The sequence below is a fragment of the Sardina pilchardus genome, chromosome 20 (assembly GCF_963854185.1).
Source record: "Sardina pilchardus chromosome 20, fSarPil1.1, whole genome shotgun sequence".
Taxonomy (NCBI): Eukaryota; Metazoa; Chordata; class Actinopteri; order Clupeiformes; family Clupeidae; genus Sardina; species Sardina pilchardus.
Window position 1 is genome coordinate 14514948 of NC_085013.1, and position 22634 is coordinate 14537581.

General features: G+C 43.4%; 1 protein-coding gene across 3 annotated transcripts in view; it reads right to left on the reverse strand.

Moving 5' to 3' along the window:
- syt14a (synaptotagmin XIVa) overlaps positions 1–22634 on the reverse strand; it is a 49323-nt gene that overhangs the window by 15426 nt on the left and 11263 nt on the right. For all 3 annotated transcript variants that reach the window (XM_062522947.1, XM_062522945.1, XM_062522946.1), the window contains one exon: positions 8124–8276. In XM_062522947.1, coding sequence (XP_062378931.1) covers positions 8124–8223 — 100 coding nt within the window. In that variant the 5' untranslated portion in view covers positions 8224–8276. The remainder of the gene's footprint in view (positions 1–8123; positions 8277–22634) is intronic.

A 22634-nucleotide genomic window follows, 5' to 3' on the forward strand; every position in this document is an offset into this window, starting at 1 on the left:
GGGAGAGAGAGCGGGCCAAGGGGGTTACTTCTATACAGTTTGGCAAAGTTGCACGCATAGTCTACAATTAAAACTTGTGAAGGAAACGTATGCTTTCAGCGTCAGCCGTAGCCTACTACAACTAATTATGATATTTAAGGATGTCATGCATATTTGTATTCGTTCGTCTCCCGTTTATACCAGAAAGTTGACAAATCAAGGTGCCACATCTGTCGAAGAAACGTCATCAATCGTGGAACGTCATCAAGGAAGCAAGTTGACATAGGAAGCCAGTTAACACTAGCCTCGCGAGCCATCCACGTACTTCCGGCCAAGGATTAGGTGCGTTTGCGATGAACTGCGGCTGACTTAGGCTGGCTTCATACGTCAACGAGAGCTGCAGAGTCTTAGCAGGAGGGGCGACTAGCACACGCAGCTCATCCCGGACAGTCTGACTGAGCTTACGTACCTGAAGTTACTCGCGAGAGACCTGGCTGGAGACCTCGCGGTAGATATCGCGGTAGATATCGCGGGATTCTGTATTAAATACAGTAAAACTTTTATTCTTGCTCATTAAAATGAGCATGGTGACTGACGAAATAAATTGATATGATGTGTTTAAATAAACCACTGTTGTCATACAGTTAACAGGCCTGCATTGCAGCACATTAATTAAATATCAAGTGTTTTCCGTGTGTATATATTTAACCAACAGCATAAAATAGCAGAGTATCCTCACGTTTTCAGTAGGCTAGCCTACCGCTGTTCCAGAAATCACAAATAAGAAGGTATCCGTTCGATTTCTGTTCATTTTAGCAGATTCTAACGTAAGGAGCAAAGATTCTAGAACAGAGCAAGATGGATCACAGGGATAAGCTCTAGCGTCATCCCAGACGTTGGTTTTAGTGCAGTTGAACTGATTCGTCTTGGTCCGCTCTAGTGTCTTGGGTAAGGAGGCAGAACGAGACACCTGTCATACTCGTCATGGGGAGATTCTTCCAAACGGCCCTATCACAACTTTGAACTGACGTCATTGGGGTGGGTTTTTAGGCGCGTTCAAGTTGGCTGCGCAGCACAAAAACTGCGCAGCACAAGATGCACGTGGTTAAAAATCTGTCCACGATGGTCTAGATGGGCGTGTTTTCGACTCGGCAGTCGGTATCACATGGCCTCAACTTATCGCGGGAGCAAGGCGTGGCCAGGCGGCTGCTCCGCAAAAGAGCAGCCGGTTTGGAGGTACTGCGGAGAGCAGCGGAGCCTAGACCCTGCCTTCATGACGTCAGGTCTTTGCCCTAATTGGCTTTTACATCCCTGACGTGTGTGCAGGTGTTTAGATGCCTCCCCATATCCACAAGAGCCCGTGCGGGTCCGTGCCTCGTGATTCGTCACATGGTCAAGTCTAGCCAAGTCTACACTACGGGAAGTAGAGAGTGTACAACTTCATAGCAGCGTTTGCATCCCCGCCCCTGCTGCCACCGGCAGCTCTCGTTGCTGCAAAAGGTCATTTGGAGTTGAACTTGAACACGGCTTTTGCCAGCGCAGTTGCTCAAAAACGAACTGCGCTGAACTGCGCTGGCTGAGCTAAGACGCAGTCTCCCGAGATCTTGTAAGGACATGTGACATGATGTCACGGGGGTAACTCCCACCGCGACTGCAAGAAGTCGGACATGATTTCTAACCAGTTTGCATTTCGTCTGTCCCAGTATGCACTCTGTTTAACCCAGCATGCATCACATCAAGTCAGATCTGCGCAGATTTTCGTCAAGTCAAACGCACCTATTGCCTCCACTACGAGTCTGGCCGTGCTCCTCTGTGGAGCATTCTGCTCGGTAGAATTGTAACAGAACGCCCCCCCTCCAGAAAGCAGCCAATAAACGAAGAGACGGGTTGGTGGGGGCGAAAGGGGGAGGGCGCTCGTGACGATGACGTTAAACGCCTGCGCTATGTTGTTATGAGTAACTATCGCCGATTGGGTGAGAGCTGTCCAATCAATTCAAACCAGAACTGGGCGTTACTTCCCGCTTCCTGCAAGCGCTTCAGAGCAAAGAAATTCCAGATCATAATACGAAATGAAATGGTAGTATTATGGGATGGTCAGGACCAGGCTAAGTTAACACATAACACCGGGCAAAGTTAGCACCCCTCGTAGGCTGTCGAACACATGACACTCTTGGAGCCTAATCCCATGCTTCACGGACAAATGTTTTAACATATTGCTGGTATTACTACCCTTACACGATAACAATATACTACACTGGTTGCAGACGGCAGAATTTTCATCACGTTTAGTGAAATGGAGCCAGGCTTTGGATCTCTTCCTCCTCTCGGGGTTGACTTGTAGTATGAGTCGTCGCAGCCACAGGGTTACAGCCAGCTCTAAATTAACACCCGCCAACCCGCCAAATGCGGGTAAAAATTCATTTTGGCGGGTATAAAAAAACCTTTACTAGCCACTTTGGCTGGTGGTGAGTGATAGAAGAAAAAAATTGCGTCCTGATTAGAACGGTATGACGCCGTCGGCACCCCACCGAGGGCCGCAACAAACTTTCAGTTTTGCACCCGTGGGCTGCGGGACTGCCATCAGGGGTGTCCAAACTGCGGCCCGCCGAGCATGCATTAGTTTATCATAAATCCGGCCGGCCACGCACTAGGTTATCATTGTCTGTTCGCTATTTTTTTCCCAGCAACGATGTTGTGGTTAACATAAAGTAGGCTAAATGCTTTAGACTCTTCTTAGAGAACGTTTACATTTACAATGTCAATATCAAAACAGCATGTTAGATGATAGGCTACTCTTTGAAATATCTGCAGCAAATCTAATTTGCGTTATGTTAGGCTACTATATAACGTTACTCATAACGTAATTGTGAACGTGTTTGAATGCGCATAAAAGGGAGAGAGGGCACCAGCTGGCTTGTCATTGTGACAACTGATATCTCCTTTTTATAAGAAACGTAACAGAAAAACGCAAAGACAACAGTAGTTAGGCCTACACTACTGAAAGCTAAACTGTCAGAGTGCAGGCATAGCAGGCACTGAGTGGAGCCAGTAAGAGTCTTAAAATGACAGTGCACCATTTATAAATGAATTAAACAGCATCATATTAACCGTATTTCTTAACAAATGTATTTTCTACAACAAAATAACTTTCTCATTATTATCATTTAAATAATTATATGTTAATAGGTCAATATTTAATGGGTTGTGGAGAACAAAAAAAAAAGAATGTGGCGGTGCTTGGGAGGTTCGGGGTGTGTGAGTGGTATGGGGTCTAATTTTGGTCAGAAAAAAAATGGCTAGTTGAATTTCTGATTGGCTAGTAAGAAAAAAGATCTACTAGCCAAGTTGGCTGGTGATGAAAAAAGTTAATTTAGAGCCCTGGTTACAGCAACAGCGCGTAGCTAGCATACAGGAAAGCTGCTGAATTCATTTGGACTATTTTGAATGCTTAACAGGTTGCATAGAAATTCTGTCTTCTCATTTTGTAGACGAAAACGAAGAGAGATTTTATCTTAGTTTTTCAATCATGCAAAATATTTTAGTCTCGTCTTTTTTCGTCAACAGTAATGCGTTTTATTATATAGTCTTAGTCAGCGTTTCAGGACATTGGTTCAGTCTCGTCATCGTCTCGTCTTAGTCTCGGGAAAAAAAGGTCGTTGACGAACATATTTAGTCTAGTCTCGTCTGACGAAATTAACACTAATCAGTATAACAACTGTTTGCATATTGTTATTGAACAGATGTTTTTTTTTAAACTTAAATAACATGTTTGTTGCTGGTTCTAGATAGATAGATAGATAGGTAGATAGATACTTTATTGATCCCCAAGGGGAAATTCAAGATGACTTCTTTGGTGTTTTATCTGATGCATACAAAGCATAGAAATGAAAGAAAAATGAAGCATAGAAAAAAAACAAAACATAGAAATTAAGGGAAAACAAAGCATAGAAATGAAAGAAAAACAAAGCATAGAAAGTAAAGAAAAAACATTGTTTTGAATGACCCAATAAAATCAGTCATGCTCTAAAACAAGGCACTGGCTAGGGCAAAGATCACACACCACACCTGCATAAATATTCATGATGGATTAGGGACACTCTGTCTGCCATCCTAGAGCCCCTCCAGACGTGTACATATCGTGAACACATTGTCCACCAGAAACCTAAGCCCCTGTTAGTCTGTGGCGTGGGTAGAGCTTATCTGTCATCCAAGAGCGACAGATGAAAAGCCCAGGAGTTTTTTTTATATACACTTTTCCCCCTAAACACAGAGTAGCTTTTTCTAAGCCCTTTGTGGGAGAAATTGAGAGAGAGTTGAGCATTTGGTACACAGGCAGGTCTTGGCAAGGGTTACCACTGGATACCCTGGTCATTTGTTTCAGTCAGCACCAGTATAAAGCCTTCACTCACTATGCCCCATCAGTGAACATTAATCACTGACTTCTGCTATGCCAGATACAGTATGCCAGATAATGTTAAGCCATGCCAAACAATGTCTCTCTGTATCCATCAGATGCAGCATGAAAGGTTGACAGGAGTCTGCATTGGCACAGTGGGTGAGCTCCTGCATACTAATCTCTCAGCAGGAAGTCAAGGGAAGAGACATGCAGCTGGTTGAGAAGACCAGAGCGGAGATGACAGATCCAGGGTGGAAGTCAGAGCAGATTAGGCCAGTTGACAGACACTGGCAAGATAAGAGAAGCAGTTCACAGAGCAGTCGGGCACTCAGTCCCTCACCTGGTCCCCTGGCACTGCCTCGCTTTGGCCTACCCTTGGAGCTGGATGAAAGGCGTTTGATGATCTTCTCCTGGGTCTTCTTGATTTTAGTCGAGTCCTCTTCTTTCTTGGGCGTACCGGTTTTCAAATCTTCCTGGGAAAGTGAACTCTTGTTGACAACTGATGATCCTTGAGGTGTCAGGAGGCTTTTGTTATCGTCTGAACGGTTTATTTCTTCAGAGCTGGTCTTTCCTGCCTTTTGCGAAACACTGTCCTTCTCTTTGAGACCATCGGGAGTTTGGGACAGGTCACTCCCCGTAGAGAAAGTCTCTGTGGACAGGTCCGTGCCTGTCCCGTAGTCTGTGGTGTAGGCTTCAGCGTGGTGGCTGGACTGGCTCAACGAAGTCTTGCTGTTGAATGAGGCCTTCTGTCTAAGCTGGCCTTGCCCAGGCATGGAGCCTCCCTCCTGGGCTGAGACCACCGTGTGTGGGTAGGGCTCCAGGGAGGCCTCCAGGGCAGCCGCTTGCTTAGCTGCAGCGTCCTTCTCAGCCGCCTCCATCTTCCACAGCCTCTCCTGCTCCTTGACCTGCACCTTGTGGATGACGGTGTTGACCTGCTCAGCTAGCTCGCCACTGACACTGTAGGTAACATCGCCGATGGCAAAGGCCAGGTCGTCCACCTTCTCCGAGACGGAGTCCAAGATGGAGGAGATAGAGGAGATAGAGGGTAAGCTCTGCTGAAGGCTTTTGAAGAAGGCCATGATGCCTTTGGTAAGGCCTTAACTCTGCCTGGCTTGAGGATTTCCTGGATCCGATGTACAATATGATGGACTTTGAAAGAAATTCTCCGGAATCAAATGGGAGATTTTCCTGATGGATTTCTATTCAGTTCACACATGGGTCTATGTGGAAAAAGACAACCAGCTTGGAGTTTAACAAGCATATTCAGTTGTCAAGTTCATCAAGGTCCTTTCAATTCAACAGTGTCATAAGGATAAAAAAAAAAATAAGAAGAACAATCTTAAACAAATCCTTTACTTCCCATACACAAGTTAGTATGCCAGAGAGATCTATACCATCAAATCCCATCCCAGAAGAACAGTGTACTTTGATAAAAATCCATATACTGTACATTTACCAAAAGGTATCACAGGCGAATCTCCACATTTTAGTGTAGTACACTGACATATCTAATCTTTACTTTCGAACAGTGTGTTCTCTATTTTAGTCCCCGTCTCCCAACATAAGCCCTAGACCCAGCCCCATTCATCCCCACTGAGGGAGGGGGAGTCTCTCTGGACAGTGTCCAGAAAAGCACTGGGTCTCATCTACATGCAGACAGGAGCCAGGAAATTAATCACCGTGGGATTCCCCAGAGTCTCCGGCCTCTGCAGCCTGCTCTTAAGCCTGGTCGGACACACGGATTAAAGTTGAATGGTCGGTCACCAGTTGCGCGACGACGTGTTGAAAAGCTGGATGCTAGCATTGATGCTCCCGGGAAGAATTTGATTACTTTTCACCAAGTATAAATTATGGAGCGTCTTGAGTCAACTGCTGCCTTCCGACAGAGTGAGATACAGAGGGACAGCTGAGACGAGAGGCTCAGCAGTCTGCGACTGTGACACTTGCTTAGGCCGTTGAAGAACTTAACACTTTATCCGTGCCAACGCAGTCGCTTGAACATTTATAATGCCGTAGTGGCGAGGGACAATCCGCCCTGTTTCTCTCGATCGACTCCTCTGTGGCACACCCCAACGACCGCACTGCACTGGATAGCGGCCCACTCCTGACTAATGCTATGCAAATCCAGCGCAGACATTTGGAAAACTCTGAATTATACACAAGATACCATCTGTGTTTCCTGACACTGTCATATTTATAGCACCGACTGTGTGCTTCACAATCACTGTGTGCTCTCTACTGATTTATTAGTTCTCCTCCAGCACTGTGGCCTGTTTACAATCAATACAACATGCTCCATATGAAAACTAAACATTGTGAAACAATACTAACTCTGCCCTGCATACAAGCTACAAGCACCTCCACATACATAAAGAAAGAGAATCCATATGTTTAATGGGGAGAGAAATGGAAAGGTTAGCTCCTCTTTTGTGACCTGGTTTTATATTGAACTGACGCCAACCCTGTTTCTGAACTCACATTTGTTTTTTATACGTGAATATGGCAGTGAATAAGACTGGATAAAAGCACACTCATTAACATAACAGTTCTCAGCATACTTCTCTGTATTTAATTCAATAGGTAATTTACCTCTCTGTATTTAATTCTACTACAGCTGGAAAACCCAAAACATTAACAACATGCTTCATATGGCATTCAGAACGGATATATCTTAAAACTGTTACATGATGGCATGATGTGCATGGGGTTGGTTTTGTATGTCCAGAAGGAAAACACAGCTACGTCTACCTACAGTTCTCAACGAGCTTGTGCAAATGTGCTCCAGTGGCTGAGAGCGGTCTCAAGTGTTCACCCAGAGGTGTTACATGAGCCGTCATGATTCATTATTGACCATATTGGTTTGCCCCTGGTGTCTGACCCCTGTGATCAATCACAGAAGTTCAGCTCACCCTTAGCTTTGCTTTGCTTAGTTATGGACAGATTGATAGAGACAGGGAGACAGTCCCTCTTGTACTTCAGAACCTTTTCTTTGGCAACTAAAGCTAAGTGGGTTTTTACACTGGCCAAACAGATTAGGCTAGACACTACTGGCGTGTCCATGAGCATTTCACTGCTTTCTTTACAGAAGTGCAAGATTTAATCTTTTAAAACGCAGCTGCAATACCTGACAGATTTAATTGGACAGAGTGATAAGCACATAGAATTGTGCTAGTAGGTATTTGTGTACGTGTTGTCTGAGAGAGTGTGTGCATGCATGAGTGTGGATGTGGGTGTGTGTGGGTGTGTGTGTGTGTGTGTGTGTGTGAATGTCTGTCATTGCCAAAAGTCTAGGACAAGCACGCCCCGGCAGCTAATTTGATACCCTTTGGAGAATGCTGATTACAGCTCGATTACATCTCGTCTGAGACGCTGGCAGGCATTAGGTGGCCTTATCCCATTCTGGGCCATCACTGAGAACAAGCCTTCAGCCAACCATAGCTGGCTCTGATTTCAAGTGACAAGTCAGACTTTCAGTTAAGAACAAAACAACAATGGACAGATGGACAGAAAATGAAACAAACTGCCAAAAATCCTGTAAATTCAACTGACAGTTTCTGTGGAGGAAGCATGTCCATGGCTTGTGATATCTTATGGACACATATCAAAGAAAAATACACATAATAGAGGGAGAAGCTGTTCAATTGTGGCAGGCTTTATACAGTACTGTAGCTCCAGATGTCCACGTGGGATGAACTTCAACGTTTGGCCTCAGTTACATAACTCCACACGTCTTTCATGACATACTCACCTTGCAGTTCCTTGCTTTTCCTGTAGTCATCAAGGCACGGCAGAGGCCCAGCGTTCTCCAAGGACAGCTTGTTGTTGAGGTATAAAAAGAGCAGGATCATGAGAACGATGAACACCCCAATGGCCGTCAGGAACCCCAGAGCCTCAGGAGACACTGCACAGACAAGGGCAAAGGAGTGAGGAACTGCAGTGGCCTCAGCCACATCATGTATCACAGCATCCGTTGTAAAAACCTTGAACCGACAGTATGCAGCAATTTGGCACTGTTTAAGGTACACAACTAGTGTTGTTCTCGTCCCATTAGTAGCCATGGGCTACTACCGGGATGAGACCTCATGTGTCCTACATAGGGCTCTATTCTGGGACTTAGCACCCTGTTATTCTCAGTACCGGCTGCACTGTTTGCACAGTTTTTGCATGTCTTTGAGGTAACTAATTGCACACAATGTTGATGTCAGCACGTCAACACATGAGAACAGCACGTGGACTACACTGTAGACTCAGCAGCACTTGTTAAGATGAGATGCAGCCATCTGTGACTAATGTGTTCTTACACATGAGGTGCTCTTGATGACCGACTGCCATCCGTAATGACTCAAACTGTCACAGCAGGAGACAGACAGCTCAGGCTCCTCTGGCCCTACACAGGGTGTTGGCGTGTCAACACTCTTGCCAGTCGGAGGTCACGTCAGAGCTATGCACCGAATGACTGAGCAATTAAAAACAAGATGGCGACTTCTAATTAACACACTGTTGATGCTACGATTCAGCAATGCTACGTATGCTTCTCAAAGCATCATAAGAATTGTTTTACAACTATTTTTGTGGATTAGTTAACCATTCACTAATGACTTCTGAGAACAAAAATTCCACAGCCATCCAACACTTCATTTGAGAAAGCTATGAAAGTATAATTCTCGGTGTACGGAATAGATTTGAGAATCATGTTCATCACATACTTTCCGGGTCACACCAATTTATTTATCCCTTTCCAAAGTGTGCATCCAAGTATCTGTTCCAGTTGCAAAGCCATGCATGACTTGGACGCATTGTGTCACTGGCTCTGATTCAAAGACTGAACGCAATTTGGTCTTAGATTACAAAGTCAGCGCAGCAGAACGTTTCACTGGAGATTGGAATGGACAAACACAGGCAGAGCTGTCACTCATTGCTAAAGAACACCCGCTCCTTAATGGAAAAACAGAGTTTCATTCTCTTGCCTCAGAGAATCGGACTCTGTTGAGCTTGTCAATACATTTGTTTTGTTGATTGCTCCAAAGGAGCAATGCACTCTTGAAGTGCTGTAATTTAGTTAAGCCTTAGTACCTTCCGGAACTGAAGGGAGAACGTCTTGTATTTGCACGCATTGAGTGTGCTTTGAAGAATGAATAAAATAATTGATATGCGATAAGCGTATGTTTTTTGTGATGAAAATGAATGGGACAGCTATTTATTGTTTGCTTTGATTTCATATCCTTGGTACTATTGCATGCTTTTCAGTGTATTCCATGCTAGGGCCCTAGCAAGTGATTTCTAAACATGATAGTTTATTAGCATATTATTTCTAAATGGGAAATTGAAATAAGGCAGATATGCATGAACCTTAAGAGAAAAAAGACAGGAAAAGTTTCTGCTCACTAACCTGACAGTACAGAACTATTGGAGCAGAACAGACCAACAGGTGAGGGATGCTAAGAGAGAGATGAGCACAATGCAAGGCAGCCAGCAATGAGAGGAAGGTTCTGCCAAGCAGGAGGACGGGGGTTAATGGGGAGAGATGGAAAGGTCACCCTTCAAAAAACCATGCAGCGGTTGCCATGGCGGCTGTATGCGTAGCACCTGGGTGTCGAGTTGCTACAGGTGTCTCTGATTAGCGGCTAGGCTGTGTTCTCTCGGCGAGAGATGGGGCTTGAGTTAAACAGGACGAGAGGCTGGAGGATGGGATGCCAGTGTCTGCCACAGCCAGGTTGACTCACAGGGATTTGCGAGCGTCTGTTTTGTGTACGGCTGAACAACATGCTCCTATTTTGAGATGTGCCTAATCGGAGATTTTATACAAATATGAAATTATAAAAATGTGAGAAATTGCCAAGCCAAACGATTATCAAGCACCTATAAATAACACATAGCAGTTGGTATTTTAGTCAGAAAAACAAGCTTACGCTCAAGCTCAAAGGTTTTGTTCAACTGAAACCAAAATGGAATTTTGCCTTTCTCAAGTCTCACGACTCTTAGATTGTGGACTTTCTCAAGTCTCAATTCCGTAGTCTGAGGTGTCTATCTGATACCTGTCTTTGGACTGACTTAAGGGCCAGTCTCTTGATTGGCCACTTGTAGACAGATCCTGTTGTTCTGTGCCGGCATTCAGCCAGATTAACTAAGTCTCAAGAGTCATTCAATCAGGCCTTTCGTTGACATCCGCCTAGGCAAAGTGTCAAGCGCTCTGATTTCAGCTAAGATATCATTTTCACCAAAGTTTTATAGAACATTGCACATTTTGTGTTGTCTGTGTCAAAGTTGGTGTCTTTATGATATATTATTGAGAATCAACCAACTTCTGAGGAGGTTACAATGTCCTACATGTGTTGAACTACAAAAGTGAGGTACATCTTCTAAATCAATAAGACTCAGGAAGACAACAACCCAATGTCTGTTGATGCCCTTGTGGTCATCCCTCACCCACTCACTGGATTGTCAGCTCATTCAATCAGGCAGCCAGAGATGCCTTTCATCTGCTAATGAGTACCTGCAGCACATCAGAGTGACCCAACAGAGCCATGCCAAACTAAAGGACATCAGAGGGAAATGTCACGTGTGTGGCTTTAGGCCGGTGGATAGGGTCCATATTTCTGCATCATACAGTGGGGACGAATGCATGCCATTTATAGCAGATCATCAGCTCACTGATGTAACATTCTATCAATTCAAAAACAGATTTAGCTGAGCTACAGCTCAGGAAGGCTGAGTTGGTCATTCATGATAATCCTCTGATATTGGTAAAGCTGGTACTACATCACGTTTTTGCTGTCAGTAATATCTGGAAAAGGTGGACAAAGAGGTGAACAAAATCATGGTTGTGATTTACAGGCCAGAGAAGGATAACCCTCTTCTCTAATCATCTGACCAATCTGATGGCAGTGGGTCAAGGAAATATGAGCATTTAATGTTGTTTTAGTCCATTTCAATATTGCCAATCCCATTACGCTGAGCATCAAACGTTGCTGAGTAGTTCAAAGATTTATGGCCATGTCAGAAGAATAAAAAAAAGTCAAGAGCATTCTTGCAGTGTGTGTGTGTGTGTGTGTGTGTGTGTGTGTGTGTGTGTGTGTGTGAATGTGTGTGCGTGCGTGTGTGTGTGTGTGTGTGTGTGTGCGAGAGAGAGAAGAGGGAAGGAAAGAGTGGACAAAGAGAAAAAAAGAAGGAGAGAAGAACCATTATAATTTTCTGAGATGAGAAAGGAGGATATTATGCTATTAAAGCACACCATCCGTCAAAACAGCCTATTGCTGTAACCCCTCAAATCACACTGACACCGTCTAAATAATTCAAATGCAACAGAAGGTGCAACAGAATCCTGTCCCCAACTCCCCCTTTACTATTTGGGTAGACGTGCGCGTGTGTGTGTGTTTGTGTGTGTGTGTGTGTTTGTGTGTGTGCTTGTGTGTGTGCTTGTGTGTGTGTGTGTGTGTGTGTGTGTAGGGCTGCACAGAAATGACAGGCGCTCATCCCCTATCACTCAGCGTACTGGAGAGGGTCTCCTCTCAGTGTCTAAATGTATGCCAAGGTCTGGTCATTAAGGCGGCTGCTCCCATCTGGTCTGGCGGCCGCGAGGCCGAGGGGGCGGCCAGCTCCTGCTCCAGGGAGCATTAGAGGTGATTCCACAGCCGCGGGAGGCCCCTCTGCGCCAGGACAGACAAGACCCAGAGGCACGCAGGTGCGGCTACTCATTACGGCCTTCAGGAGCTCCGCTTCTTTTGCTTGCGTAGAGCGATAACAGGTTGGTGTTGTCTCCACTGTTGTCTGTTGTACTACAGTGTGTGAGTATGACATTTCTAAGATTACTTATTATGCCTATATGTACTGGTAGTACCACATATTTGTATGGTAAAATTCAGAGTTCTTCCTCTAATAAAAATGTGGAGCTAATTTGATGTGAAAGTTGAGAAATGTCTCGACTCTTGTGTCTTCGAGTGTGATAGATGGACAGGGGGTGTGAAATGCGCACCGTCTGGCCTCGTTACACAAGCGTGTGATGGAAATACTGTGTACGCCTGCTGCTTGACCCTTAGTGTAATGGCCATCACACCAGCTCCTTCTGCAAATCAGTGTCAGCTGTCAGCAACAGATTGCACACACAAACACACACATCACACATAATACACACACACACACACACACACACACACACACACACACACACACACACACACAGAGACAAGACACAGACACATACCACACAGCACAGACACACAGACACACACACACACACACACACACACACACACACACAAACACACACACACACACACACACACACACACACACACACACACAAACTATGGGTGAGATATAACTGATCAACTTCACAGTAGGAGCCTTTAGAACCTGATATGGCGGTATGCATGGCATTGAGAATTAAGCAGAATTATTATCAAATCAGACTCAAAAGGTTTGTGTGGAGAAAAGGGATGAGGACTAATTCACTGATGTCTTTGAAATGCTTTCATGAGTCATGATTACATCTTTCAAAGGCCTATCTCTCTGAATCAGATGTCTGCAGCACACATCATAATGATTGATCCAGAGATACGATGCTTGTGTGCCAGATAGTAAAAGATAAAAGGTGCAAGTATAATTAATTTCTTAAGAGCTCTATTAAACATTAAAAGTGATGACAGTGAAGCTCCTCATGATGGCATGATTCCTACTACTGATTGAACTATCAAAAGTGATTCTTATACAACAATTAACATGATTTCATAAAAAATATATCACATACAGGACACTTTTCAAACGTTTCCCATTTTTGGCAGCCACTTACTGAATACATAAAACAAATCTCTGGACACACTATTACTCATTGTACTGGAATCTATTTCATACAGTCTATGACTGGAACACAAGACTTGTTTGATACTTCATTAATTTTACACTTGGTGCACATGCTAGTCCTAGATGTACAGTAGTCTCTGCACGGTAGCTGAAGTGTTGCAGAATTATACTTAAATTTATTTATTAGGAGTATTTATTTGTAGTTCTTTTGTAGTACTTTTTGGTCTTCTTCTTGTTTTTCTTTTTACTTTCATATATGTCCTCATCAGTGTTAAGGTTCTAGGGTTCTAAGGTTCCATTCTAGCGGTTGAATTTGGTTAAGGTGATATTCAGTAATATAACTTTTATACGTTTATTTGTCTGTCTTGTATGTCTGTGGTGTCATGCCAACTTTGCCTTTTGGTTTTTGTTAATCTGCTATTTTATTATTTGTTAATTTTTGTTTGGTGTCTGTCTTTGTATGTCTTGGTGTCACGGGTATACAGGCGATTACGCCGATCCGTCCGGCATCTTTCATCTTGTGTCTTGTTATTTTGTAAATTTGTTTGTTCATTGTTGCCACGGGTACGCTGGCGACTACGCCACTCCGTTCAGCACTGTCTATGTATTTGTGAAGCGCTTTGCGTTGTACTCTGTGCAAGTTAAATGCGCTATATAAATACAATTACTTGACTTGACTTGACTATAACAACATTTTTGGCATACTGAACTTGAATCTGAACAGATTATGTACAGTTTATGAAACAAATAAAAATATAGGGGGATCATACGTTCCCATCTAGTCCTTACTGGTCCTATGAGTCATTGGATTTCAGGATTATATTTGAGAAATGAATCAAGGAGAAATAGTTAAGTTCCCCCAGAACCAAACCAACCAGAAATCTGGCTTCTGGTTTGGGTTTTATTTGTTTTGATGGTTCTTGTCAGCCATTTGCTGCTCCTTTTGTGGCTTTGTGTGGCAGTCCAGAAACAGGCCTCTCGTTCTGCCTCCTCCTTCCTGTCTCCAGCCTCTGGCCTCAACACTGTGTCTTTCTCTCTCTCTCCATTCGTCCTTATGAAGCTTAACAAATTGGGGGAGCAGTTCATTAAAATAAACTGTTGAACCATCTTGATGTTTTAAATGTGAGCTCACTTTTTGCATAGCCCACTTATTGCTTAAGTCAGGTGTTGGTGATGCAAGACTACTCCTTACACCTTATGTGTGCTGATGTAGTCTACTCACCCAGAGTCAAGTCCACTTCCAACTCTTTGTCCAGGAATGTGTCCAGATCATCCAGGACATTTAGGGCTTCAGTGCTATCCATGGGCGTAGTGCTTTCCTTTTCATAGCTGTCCACTTCGGCTTTGGAAGTCTGGACCTCCTTTGCCTCATTTATTAGGAAACTTTGAAGTTCTGACTTCCTTTTGTATTTCCTTTTCATTTCATCCACGTCATCTTCAGTGTTACTTTTCAAAGTCTCCAGTTCATCCAAAGCTGACAGGACATGTTCTGGGAGCTCATCCTCGAAAGTCCTCTTGTCCAGTCCATTCTTGCCGTGCTCAATTTTCTTCTTTAGCTCCTTTATAAGGAGCTTTTGTAGTGTCTTTTTGGTCCTCTTTTTGTTTTTCTTTTTAGTGTCATCCATGTGCTCATCAATGTTGACTCCAAAAGACTCCAACTCTCTTTTCAATTCCACCAGTCCGTATTTTTTTACGTGTCTCTTAATTTTTTTGTCTTCATTCTGCCGTGTTGCCAGGCAGCAGGCTAAAAACCAGCAAAACTTCATTGAAATAAGATCACTAGAAATCACTGTTTGAATAACAAATCTGAAAGCAGCCAACTTCTACACAAACTCAAGCAAAAGTGAACAAAAATTCCAGTTTAGCCTGTGCAGTGTTCTATGGCATCATGAAGTTGCCTAGCCACCTTTGTGATCCTAACGGAATGGTTTGACATCAGACTATTGTTAGCAGTTCAATGCATCATTCAATGGAATCTTTGTATTGTCTCTCTTGACTCTTTTGACTACTTATCCTCATATCCATTTGACCAGTTTATTTATTTAATCTTTCATACAAAGTGCTTTACTATATATAAGAATATGATCATTCAAATTTTAATAAAAAAGATAGGAGGATGATTCATTGCCATCTTATTAACCTACTACAATACCCTGTGCGTAACTTGGGTGTCATATTGATGACCGACTTAATTTCTCTAAACCTGTAGCATCAACTGCAAAATCATGTCGGTATACCCTTTACAACATTAGGAAGATCAGACACAAGATTCCACACAGCTTCTTGTACAGGCCATGGTTATCTCCAAGTTGGACTATTGTAATTCGCTGTTAGCTAGTCTACCTACTTGTGTATTAAGACCATTACAATTGATTCAGAATGCTGCGGTATGTTTGGTCTTCAATTGTTTAATTGCTATTCTCCTACATATTCATTGTTTATTTCTCATTAGGCTTGAAATTGTATTGTTTATTGATAATATTGCTATTCTCCCTTTTTTGTAATTGTTGTTAAATTAATTTGTATTGTTACATATTTGTATGTCGCTTTGGACAAAGGTGTCTGCTAAATAACAATAACCATATCCATAAGGTGCTGCAAACTACATTTTATGTCTCCACAATCTCCATTGTGGTCTTTTGATGAGACTCTTGACATGATGCCGAGATCCCTTTTTATTAACCTGAAAGGCCTACAGTTGTGCAGGTATTGAAAGTCATAATACTTTTGAACAGAAAATTAATGTTAATGTTGATGAAGGGCTGACGCCTTCCCTCTAGGACTATTACTAATGTGATAATTATATTCTAAAGGCTGCAGCACTTAATTAAATACATCAAATGTGTCCTTTATAACAAGACAAAAGCCTGTGGTCTGCAGCAATGGCACCATAAAAGTGTTCTAAATGAATCCTAGGACCATAAAAGGAACACAAGAGAGAGCTCCATAACTCTCAATACTGAAAGATGACAGACTAATCTGGTGGAGGGACAATGAGATCTCACTGACAAGATGCACATTTTATTCTTATTTCAATTTACTACAGTAACAAACTCAATAAGAGCAGGATCCACAGCAGACCTAGTGTTTGGCATACAGTATGACCATGCCCATCAGGAGTGCACGGGTCCGGTCACAAGAGGCCTGCACTTTATGCCCGATATTTAAATCAACCCAACAGCAACTCAAACCGCAAATTCATTTAAGAGAAAATGAAACTCTCCCAGCGATCCTACCCGCTAATTTACCAAATGTGCGCTTTTGGTTGATGTAGTGTATCCATGCAGTAATCCTTATTGAGCTATGCAAACTTTTACATAAACAGGAGCAGAAAGCCCTCCTTTCTCACATCTGCAGTGCCTACAGGTGTACGTCCATACGCACTGTATCCTACCATCAGGCTACAAGGAGCGACAGAGAATTCCTCTGTGTCACTCCAAGTTGGCCAATCATTATTTCCAGACTCTTCACTGCACTGTAGCATATTAGCAGCATGACATTAGGTCAAACTAACTCATTTATTTGTGAAACGTTATGCAGTAGAACTACACACAGCTGGGCATGCTGGAGAGAGAGTGAATGAAAGCGCACATGCAGAGATTGTTGGCAACCAGCTAACAAGGATGAGCTAAATCACTAAAATAAGAGTTCAAGGTCATGGACATACATTTGTCTTCTGAAAACAGAAATGATGAAGGCAGCAAGGTAGGCAAGAGAGATTAATTGCTGGTCAAAGAGCATAAGAGGGACTAGATTACATGCTGAATGAAGCACAACGCTTTACTGAAGTTACAGTATACTTTCTAAAGTCACAGACACAATGAACTAAGATAACTTTTATGCGCATATGCATAAACCTACCAAAGTTTATGCATAGATGGCTGTGCGTAGTCTCTGTACCGTAACATTTATTCCTGCAGACACATTTTACCCATGTCATCCCTTATGAGATATGAAACACTCACCAACACAAGTTTAATGTAGGTTATACATGGCCTGCGTGGGATCATAAAGATACCGGTGGTAAAGAAGCAGCATTATTTTACTGAGCCACTTGTCAATAGGTCTTGTGCCTAGCTAGCCTAATAAGCTGTTCCAGGTCAGTCCCCCATAATATAAAGCAATATTGCTTGCTTGAGGTCTGGGAATTTAAGTTACTCATTATTCACTTGAATGTCTATTATTCTGAATTCTCATGTCTCCAGCTTCTCTACGGTCTCCAACTTCATTCTTCCATCACTCTGGTAGCCTGACAACTTCATGCTGCATCTATTGAAGTCTTTTAGCTAATGATACCTTGAAAAGCAATTATGACGTGGTCGTCCCCAGTGGTGCCCACTAAGCTCCCAGAGAGATTGTAGCCTAAACAAAGACTGCAGAATGCACATGGTCCTTTTAGAACAAAATTAAAAAGCTAAGCAGAAAAAAAAAACAGGCTTTTGCGTGCCATCAATAATGTAGATTAAGTAGGCCTATCAGATTTTGGCAGCACAGTGACTTCTGCCATGGCTGTGTTTATTAAACAGGATCTTGTCTACCCAAGCAGAGATATCAGTGAATGGATAAATCAATTTGGCAAACGCCAGTGCTCCTCCCTATGTCAGCTGACAGGAAATATCCTCCAACACGACCCAGAAAATACAGACAAATTAGTATTATTACCTCTCTGAGGTAAGCCATTTTAATTAAATACAACAATGCTCCAACAAGACTCGGTTAATAATACGCTCCTCTTCCTTTGAAGTAATCGTAGCCTTCAAAAAGATGAAACGCTTCACCACTATGGAAGGTAGCAACACAGAACAGAGCACTGAGTTTCAAAAGCCATGTCTTGTCTGCTCTGAAGCATTCCAAGTGTCTGTCCTCGCGGTAGATATTTTTAACTGAGACGTGGCATGGCACATCTCCTCCATGTCCTCGGAGTCCGTCTAATGACGGCTGACATTTAAAGGCTGCACACCCTGCGTTGTGGTGCGCGGCGCCCCATGAGGAGATGAGGATGCGTGAGAGGAGCGAACTCCAAATGCGCCGCATCCTAAAACAGCTGCAGCTCTCAGCCTCTTAATTAAACATGGGGTGAGCTCAGGGTTCCACTGCACCATGGAGGGGGAAAAAAAAGAACCTTCACAGATACCTTCACCCGGCAAGCAAAATGAAAACTCTATTACCACTCTACAAGCTGGGCTGTTAAGAATGCACATCTTCATCTCTCTCTGTGAACCCCTCCACCACACACACACACACACACACACACATACACACATATGCATATGCACACATCCATGCATACAAATAGTGGTAGTGCTTGTGGCATGTAAGACATTGATCCTGATAGAGGAAGCCACTGTTTACTTTCTAATCTCATCTGGAAGTGACACAAAGGTCAAGCACACTTTATTTAGAGCACTAAGCTGAGCATAAGCACACAGAGGCACACAAGGGTCTGCTCTGATCTCAGAGTTTAGCTTCTATCTTAGGGCCATTATGCCGCATTGGACTTATTTTACATGTCAAACCAAGATGAATACATATGAATACACACACACACACACACACACACACACACACACACAGTACACACACACACACACACACACACACACACACACACACACACAAACACACACACACACACCACTTACTAATGCTTTCTTTCTCTCTCTCACACACACACACACACACACACACACACACACATAACACACAAACTGAACATTTGAGAATGCAAGCGTCACTGAACTGTTGAAGGCTGTTGGAAAATAATAATGCAATCTCGGCGAAACTGAATTATACTGTAAATGACATAGATGCAACAACTATAACAATACCAAAATGCATACAAATGACATTTCTGTGACAAATGATAATGCACTGTTTGTGGTCAAGCTTTCTTACAGACTAAATCCAGTCTGTAGCTTGCTCACCAGTAACACCTACAAATGCTACACATGTTATGTAATGCCAACACCTCTGTTGCCCTGTGGCTTGGCTATGTAGGTGTTCGACAGCTCTGACTTGTAGTAACACTATTTTTGCTATCTGAACCAAACTATGGTATCATGCTATCTTGCTATAGCTGTAAATCTCATATCCCATCCCATCAACTTTTATCTATGAAAACGTATTCATTAAAACCTCTAACCAATGAATCATCACCTATAAAACATGTCATCTGAATTATAGCAGTGCCCAGGGCAGAACATCCCACTGGCCCAGGACATGTTATAGGCTATCAGGGGCATTAAACTCCTCAGCGTGCCACTCAGGGCTGTAAAGTTGAGCCCTTTCCACAAACGGCTTGTGGTCACGGAGCGACCACAATGGAATGAGTGTTCAGTTAAGAGATCTGCTGCAGCAGCGTGTAGATTTCACATGTAATTAAACTTTCATGTCTGTAATGGAGCTCCCGTTAGGGCCAGTTTGGCCAAAGTCACAGCTCCAACAGGAGCCTCCCCCCTTCAGCTGGTTGTTATGTCTACAGAGTACAGACACCTGACAGGCCACAACAGCTCCTCTTTGATCTCAGCGATGACAAAAGGAGCATAAACATAAACAAACAAATAAACAACAAGCCCAATTATATCACAGGGCCCCTCCTCAGCTGCCCGGCTATTTTGAGGCCCTGTAATTGATTTACTCGCGGGCATTTGCAAAGAAGATGTGATCAATGTGACGGTAATGCATTCCTAGTGCACCATCTGTTTAGCTGTCCCCTCTTACACCCTGCCCATTTCTCATTCTCTTTTGCACATCACTCTCTTCCAAAGAGGCTGTTTGTGTCTGCGTTTTTCATGTAATTCAATAATTGGTAGAGGTTTCTTTTATTTGGATGGATGAAAAGGTAATGAGGTAGACACTAGACAGAGTGGTAGAAATGCCACCAGACACTGGCTTTGTTAGAGCCAGACACACATACCTACTGCCCTTGTTGATCTCTGGACTATATCGTTATTTTTAGGAAATGGAGCAGTTTTAATTAATAGCGCAGCCATGCTCTTCTGTCTGAGACTGAAGCAACAGGCTCATAATTACACGGTTAGCGGTGGCTGTGGATTTTACTATTCATTCAACAGTGTGAACATGGGTCGCTGAAACCAGCATACACACTTCACTGGGCGCATCCTAGACCTCTATACAGGCATTGCATTCTGAGAGACATTTGTCAACCGTAACTGTGTCATCATCAATAACAACAAAGAACAATTGCTCAGATTGGAGATATAATGACAGTGGATGCACTCAGTTGGCCAAACATTGACTTTGCCGAGATAAATTGCATTTTCTGCCAGACAGCAACCTCCTTAACAAGCTAAATATCTCACAAGGATAAAAACAAAGAATGCCATACATCAAAGCTTTCAGTAGGGGATGGATCTTATTGATCCAACAAAGGGGCCTCACATCACTTTCTATCATTTTTGACAGCAGGGTTTCAGATGAATACACCAGACCTATGGCGTTAAGATGGTCATAATGTACAGACAGGTATCTATAATGGCTTGGGGAGAACAAATGGGCGTGTGGACATGATGGACTGGTCAGACATGAAGTCAGCATTTTACCAGATAAAATTCACACTTCCCTTAATGTTCGGGAGAGTGTGTAAACAGCAGATGTTGAGAAGTACAGTAATAGAGAATGAAGTTTGAATTCTGCCTATAAAATGATGTGCTATTTTTTTGTTTTCTCATAATCAGGATTTTTATTTCAATATACCACAATACCTTACTTACAGTATGCATAAACATCACCTAATAAAATCAGCTATTGTCTTATAGTCTCTACAGACTACAGCTCGACCAATAAGGGAACTTTTAGCACTTCTTTCCCTGCATCCCAAACGCGTGGCTGGGGCCCTGCAGTGTGCCTCTGGGACTTGTGTAGGGGCTCAGCTCGGGGTGCAGGGAGGGCTCCGGCAGCTGATGCGCAGTAGCGCAGGCCTAAATGTACTGCAGCGGATGAATCCAGGTCATCAGACTCACACTCGCTCACCCCGGCCAGAACGCAATCTGGGACGAGGAAGATCAGCCGGAAAAGTGAGAAACAGCTGTGCCCTGCAACAGGGCTAGTTTCTCAAGCAGGCCAGGTACAGGAGGAGTTAGGGGTAGACTGAGGGGAAAGTACGGAAAAAGGGTTCCCAAAGTCGCTCTGCCCGCAGGGAACTTGAGGGTGTGCAGATTGATGGCTGAGGGCTATGCCCTAAAACATGGCCTAGCATACAGTATTTTCTAGCACAGCAGTAAAAAGTTACTTTTAGCTTTGATAGATTTGGGTGATCTTACAACCAACATGAGATTTATGCTACATTCTCTCCATGTTAGCTTGCTGTGTACATCTTAATGCTGCCTTGCATATCGTAGTGATATAATGTTCCGGTTGTGTACATTGTTTTAGAACCTGTTCTTGAGCCTGATACTTACGTTTTAACTATTCTGGAGTGACATTGAAACAGGGCTGAATTTGTAACTGTAGTATTACAAGTTAGTGCCAGTATCATTTTTACCTCTGGAGGATCTGAAATCATAGAACCAGCCATATAAAACGCATACAGCTAAACATAACATATACAGTCCATCACAAATAGCAGTATTGTATGTACTGTACTAAAATGTCTTTCTCTATTTTTCACCAAACCACAGGTGCCTTGGTGCAGATGCATAAAATGATTCTGAATGATTATGATTGCCTCCTGCCCTCCCTCTTATCTCGGCCTGTTTCGGTTGGCATGGTAACATGCACATCAAAAAGCTCTGGCCATTTCCAAATTGCACACCAGCGCAGACACCCACACGGAGACGCAGCATAAGCCCTCTCAGGGTCCCACGCCTCCCACCGGCACCACCAAACCCTGGCGGCAAAGCCGCTCCGCCGGACCAAAAGCACATCGCGATCGAAACCGGCGCCCCCAGCAGATGAGCTCAAAACCTCTGTCCAAAAACCTGCTCCAAATCACCCCAACTTTGCAGACCACGGAACTCAGAGCAACACTAATGGGAGAACACAGTTCGTCGGCGGCAGCAGCCTCCGGCAGTTCGCGGAGTAAAAAGTGACTAATTTCCACGAAGAGCCAGAGAGCAGCAGACAACCTGTGCATGAACATGACAATGTGGGCTTTAATTGATATTATTACCAGGCAGGAGTAAGTGGCAGATAAAAGCCAAATGCCACCATTAGTCTGGAATCATGTGAAAGCTGCTTTGCTCTCACAAGCCAGACACAACATCAACAAGTAAAAAGCCAGATGGACACCGGATTTGCTGACAGTTCGGGGCTTCTAAAGTATTATTGATTCAAGTAAGAATTTAATATCCTTAACTGAGGAATTTTATGCAACCTGAAGTACAAAAGTAGGAGGAGGATATCACCTGAAATCACCATTTAAGACTCCTAAACGGTGGTAGGGGAGGAGAGCCTTTATGCGCTTGTCATGGAAAATTCTTATAGCATCAAATTGTCTTCT